This window comes from Strix aluco, chromosome 3, assembly GCF_031877795.1.
Source record: "Strix aluco isolate bStrAlu1 chromosome 3, bStrAlu1.hap1, whole genome shotgun sequence".
In the NCBI taxonomy this organism is placed as follows: Eukaryota; Metazoa; Chordata; class Aves; order Strigiformes; family Strigidae; genus Strix; species Strix aluco.
This window is the reverse complement of record NC_133933.1, coordinates 117,294,359-117,300,358: the sequence shown is the minus strand read 5'-3', so window position 1 is coordinate 117,300,358 and position 6,000 is coordinate 117,294,359. Positions and strand designations below refer to the sequence as shown.

The 6,000-nt window shown below is 37.8% G+C and overlaps 1 protein-coding gene across 4 annotated transcripts in view; it reads right to left on the bottom strand.

Annotated features, from left to right (window-relative positions):
• Positions 1–1,236: 1,236 nt before the first annotated feature.
• The window catches only part of LPIN1 (lipin 1), a 55,438-nt gene continuing 50,674 nt past the window's right edge, over positions 1,237–6,000 (bottom strand). For 3 of the 4 annotated variants that reach the window (XM_074820077.1, XM_074820076.1, XM_074820078.1), the window contains 2 exons: positions 5,641–5,744; positions 1,237–4,802 (listed from right to left, as the gene is read on the bottom strand). In XM_074820077.1, coding sequence (XP_074676178.1) covers positions 4,643–4,802; positions 5,641–5,744 — 264 coding nt within the window. In that variant the 3' untranslated portion in view covers positions 1,237–4,642. The remainder of the gene's footprint in view (positions 4,803–5,640; positions 5,745–6,000) is intronic. The other variant, XR_012622685.1, reaches the window with a different exon arrangement.

The window sequence follows — 6,000 nt, the reverse complement described above, 5'->3', positions numbered from 1 at the left end:
AAGAAAAAAAGAAAACCAACCAAAAAGAAAACCCACACCAAGAACAACCTCCAGGTTTCATCTTTTTATGCATTCACAGAAGAGTTGAAAGTGCTATTAATTATATTTTTAGGCACTGGCTTTTAGCACCAACAGTCTTCTGCTTCTTGCAATGAACTATCCTGAGGTACCTGATGGCATCTGCAATGCATATTGAATTAAGACTATTTATTTATAAGGAAAATAAATAATGTATTCTGGGAATATTCTCTACCTTCCCCATGGCATCAAGAAAACCCCAACTCCATGGTCTTTGCTCCACAGGAGGCTTGCTCCCTCAGACTTTTCTACCTCTAGTGTTAATGGGATATTCCAGGAGCAATGAATATGTCCTTAGAAAGTTCGGTTTGCTGATGCAAAAGCACCATTTCTTTGACTTTTAATTAAAAAGGCACCTTCATTTCAAAGCCTGTCTCCAGAGCTCCAGTGTAAATGTTTGTACAAGCCAGAGACGTACAGAAAATAGAGAAGACTGAAGAATCAGTGACTGCAGGCTGCCCAAATACGGCTGCTTTTGTATTTTTAACAGAGAACTTGAGCTGCCGCAGAGCCTTATCAACCCCAAACATCTTTGTTTTCATACCAACTAACACAAGCCTGGCAGTATCACTACACTGCAGTTAGTTTGCTCAGCAAACCTGTCTGAGGGAGCAAAAGGCAGCGCTGTGTTCACACAGACAGGAGGAAAGGGTGTTTGCTTCTCACCAGCAGAATGGCCAATGTCAAAGAAGAGAAGAAACAAAAAAAAAAAAAGGCTATCTCGTCATTCATGGCTATGAGACAAGACTCCCATTCAAAACATATGGCTAGTTTTTCCTTAGGTCACACTAGGAATTAGAGAAAAGGAAGATTCAAAAAAATTCAGTAGGGTAGGATTCTTGACTGGTCCAATTTGCTCCAGTCCCCGTCTGGTTGCTCTTGGCTCCTTGGTGCTGTTCCCACACCCCTAAACAGCCAGAGCCCAGATCCTGGCTCTGTCTCCCTCAATAAATTCTTTCCATTTGAAAAGGCTCTGGGTCAAACACTGTAGGTGAACAGCAAAAATGTTGCAAATGCTGGAAGTTACACCAGATAGTCCTGATAAGAGACACACAATTGAGACTGGAGCTACAAAAGCCACACTGTACAGAGTTTCAGCAGTTCTGCAAAAGCACTCTGCTTTTATCAAAGCATACAGAAAAATACAAAAGCCAGAAAAAAATTTATATTTGCCTTTATTACAATATATATTTCTACCCTTGTGGCATTGAACAGATCAAAATGAGGTGTTAAAATTATTTTCATCATTGCAGTAGCACATACATATACACAGTAAATACTGTATATAAATAGGCTTTGAAATAATAATCCATATCTACAAATAAAAAATACCCAATACCCTGTTTCTCCTCCCTCCCCAAATTACAGCAGTAACATTTTATCTTCAACATAACTAATGCAAAAAGTATGGTATTCTTTCCCTCCCATGACACAGCTGGAGCAGTATGGTCATCAGCTTCAAGAAAATAAACATTAGTCACTCCTCACTGCTGCATATTCTAGTCTGTGTATTGTATAAATAGAATATACTGTGATTTAATGTGTCTGCATATTTATGTTAGCCAAATATTCTTTCTGTAACAGAAACCAGGATTACACTGCAAGCAAGGCTGAATATTTTTTTCTTTCACAGAAAGAGTAGGAATTTGTTAAACCATTGCTTTTTCTTCTACATGACTTAACAAAGCAGTTTAAATATTATGCATAAAGTTGCTCAGCTACCCAATCAAAATGTCTTACACTCTGTGAAAAAGTATGGTGATGTTTCTAGCAGGTTAAAACTTTGATTTTCACAAGTGTCTTTTCTGTGAGCAAATTCGATAAACATTAGTTATAGAAACACACGTTCATTTCACTGTTCAGCTATATTTCAACTTTCAGATACAAAGGGGTGAACAGTTATGTCAGAAGTAAGGCGTTTAACTTCACAGAATCACAGAAATGTTGGTGAGAAGGGACCCCTGGAGGTCATCCAGTCCAACTTCATGCTTGAAGCAGATGATTGCCAATATGAGATCAAGTCAGCCATAGCTCTGTTTAACCAAACCTTGAAAAACTCCAGGATGGAGATTCCACAGCGTCTCAGGGTTACCTGTCTGTACCAGTGCTGCACTACACCTATAAATCTGACAGAACTCTAATGACCACTCATTCACAGTCATTTGATTTGAAATACTAATGGCAACAAACCACCCTGGAGTAGCTATTTATTAAATTATAAATAAATACATCACAGGCTTTAATTGTGGAGAACTTTCAGGGACCGTCTTTTCTGGTGGAAGCTACTGTGTGTGGTACCTTAGGAAAATAGATCTTTACTGTTAAGGATAAAGGCCACAAAACTGACAGCCTCTTCTGAAGAGAAGCATTGGTTTGGTTTTATTTTGCATAATAAATGGATTGAAATAGGCCTTTACCAAAACTGAATTAAAATAGGATGCAGTTAGTATATTCATCCCTTTATTCAATCATTAATGACAAGTATTAATAGACACTTAAAGGATGGTGTGGCTATATTTAGAGATGCAACCATCTCAGTTTGGCAACCTGCAATCCCCACTGATTGTCTTTCAGAAAAACCATACCACATTTCTTCCGTCTTTAAGTAAAAAGATATTTGCGTTTTCTTTAAACTTTCATGAGAGCATAATCAGTCTGAGTTGTTAAACATACATTTCTTCCTCTTCGTGTTTGCCTAATCCCGGTATCTCCAAAGTGGACATGCCTCTTGCCCAAAGCAGCAATGTTCGTGTGAAAAGGAAGACCTAGGGAGGGCTCACCACTGCACATTGCAGCTGTATAAAAGGATTGCACTTATATTCATCACTATTGAAGGCACAGAGAAATCATAAATTGGCCCCCTGACATCCCAGATAAAGTCTGCAGCACTAAAAGTTAGAAAACCCCTACTATAGAATTACCATCCTACCTATCACTCGACATGCAAAACCAGAATTTGTTGAAACAGAACAAATGTGACACAGAGCAGCTGTTCCCAAACTTTTGGGTGCTAACTGACCACAATCACATCTTAAAATTTCTCCTGGACCACTCTGCCTTCCTATTATTAAACTCCTAACTGAAAACACTACAAAGCAGCTGCAAAACATGTACCACAGCCTCACAGGTCACAAGCTGGCAGAGACCACAGCTTGTGAACCACTGTTTTAGCCATATTGAAATACAATATACATGGAATCCCATGATGCCATTTTCAGTGTTTCAGAGAACAATTAGACTTTTAATATATTTTAAAAAGGAAAAAAAAATAGTTCTTTCCTAGCTACAAGCACATTTGAGAATCATTTGGCATATGGTCACTTGATGTCTACATTTTAAGTACCACATTGTGTAAAGGCAGACCATTTGGAATAGATTATCAACTGATCTGCAGTATTGCTTTTAGCACACACAGTCAAGTCTTAAGGCTGTCAAAAGCAGGTAGCAAAAACAGTATCTACAGCTTGTGTCTGGACAAATAAAGGAAAAAAAAAAGATGAAAGAGGAGATTTCATTATCTTGGAGGAGAGTAAATTGCACTAAAAGTATCCATTCTTTATGACACAAAACCAAAGAAAAAATTCATACAGTAAAAACCTGAGATGCATCATTCACCAGCATCAAAGTTCACATTTTAGCCAAAATTATGTTTCAAATAAAACTATTCCATTTTGACAAAATCCTTTGTGTTCTTGGCTCAGTAACAATCTTGAAACTCAGCACATTCTGTGGGTAAGATGTCTTTACTGAAAATCACTGACTTCAGTAAGATGGGAACTACGCACAGTAGCCTGTATCTTCCACTGCACACTTACCTCAATCCAAATAGCTATTCTTGAAGCATGGTACTTCTCAAATTGAGAAAGACTGCCAGAATCTGCCCATCTTATTTCATTTGCTTTCTATTTAGATTACACATCATTTATTTTCTCTGAAAAGTGTTACCGTGTCAAACCAACAGGCTGGAATAAATCAACACAGCTCAACTGGCTTTGATAGCTACACTGATTTACAACAGCTGAGGATCTAGACCAGTAATTAACTCTTAAACAGTTGTTGGTCAAGCAATGGGAAAGAAGAAGAATCATTTGCTCCTTCAGGGAAAGGAATTTTGACATATGGATTGCAATCCCTGTCCGTGTCACCAGATGATGTCAGGAATGGTGAGCACCTTCAGCTCCCTTACTTGCAGGGTGTTCTGATGAGATGAAAGATGACTTCAGTGATGCAGAAAAGGTACAGAACCACTTTACAACCTTATGGCATGTTTAACTGCAACACCAGTATCACTTTTATTTGACCTTAAATAATGAAACTGTATGGCACAATTTGAGGAGCTGGGTGAAGAACTAGAAACGCAACTCCTGTTCCTAGTAAGACTCCTTCTTGTCATCTGGAAATGTGACTATGAAAAAGCATTTCTAAATTTGCTCACAGCAAAAGAATACAATGCTCACAATGTCACATATTCCAGTTGAATTGTCAGCAGCAAAAGCCAAGAGGGGTCCTTCCAATACAAAGCTAACTCATTCTTTGAGCTGAGGCCAACAGTTTGGAGATGCAGTTAAGATGAAGCTGGATGTACGTCCTGAGTTTCAAAAGGTGGTAGTGGTTCTCTCCAGTAGGTGAACTGACTGTAGGTATCCGAACAAGGGAAGTCTGAAGAATGGCTTCTTCTCAGCAAAGGGAAAATGTGATCTACCACTTCACATAGTCTGACATAGCTGGAAAATAAATAAGAAGAATGCTGAACCATTTCAGATCTTTTTACTTTGAATTTTTTTAAGTCCCCAACCACTAAGGCATGGCTACTCTTGCATGGGCAAGTCACCCTCCTCAAATGAATAAAACTGAACCAGATTTTGGTCCCTAGCTTCCAGAGAGGATTCACAGTTTGGATAAGAAATCCATTCCTTCTAAGCAATGATACTTACCTAGTAAGAAACAGATGCCATTTTCCACCCAGATCACCTGCTAAAATATTTAATCCCCATATTCTGCTTCTCCATTTTTGTCCAGCTTGGCTCAAGCAGCTCCCTGCTCTATTGATTACTTGTATTTTATACACATATGGCTCCCCCTTCAATTAAGGACACTCTGAACATTACTAAAGGCCATCTCCATTCAGTGTTAGGTGCTACAGTGCCTAAGCATCTTGCTGGAAGCCTTCAGCCCTGTCTTCAGATTTTGTTTTCTGGCTCTTCTAGATAGGAGCTCCAGGAAAAGGAAATTTTTGAAAAGGCCATGAAAACGCAGATGGCTTCAGGAAACTAGATAGTCTCATTTTTATGCAGACTAAATCATACACTGATAATTCCTTTACATGATTAAAGAAGATGGAATATATTAAACTAAATACTGAACAATTTCTTTTTGTCAGGTTTTTTTGTCAGTTTAACTGAAGGAAAATGGAAAGTATATTTTACTTTAAATTTTTTATGTTTGTTTGAAATATTCTAAGGAATCTTTCATTAGTAAAATCAAATGCATCTTTGGGCAACTTGAGCCATAAATTAGAACAGCAAATTAGTTTAGAACGTGTTAGGGTAAGAGATTACTTACGATGAGATGTTTGTCTTTGCATGCTCTTGTATAAGTTCTCCTTTGGGGTTAACTGTAAATATCCTGTTTAAAGAAACCCCCACCTGTTTGTATGAATAAACATCCTAAACAGAAGAGAGGGAAAAAAAAAAAGGAAAAAAAAAAAGAAAAAAATCATGATTCTGCCTTTGTGAAATAATGTTTATTCTTGCTGGAATATATTACACAGAAGAACATAATTGCACAGTATTGGTACTAAATTTACCTAGTTATTGTGTATCTGAAATTCTCCATTATGTTACAAACGAAGTCAGTCTAACAAAATGCTCATGAAACAGACAATTTGCAGCTAGGCAAGGAGTTTGCCACTTCAGTTTAAAC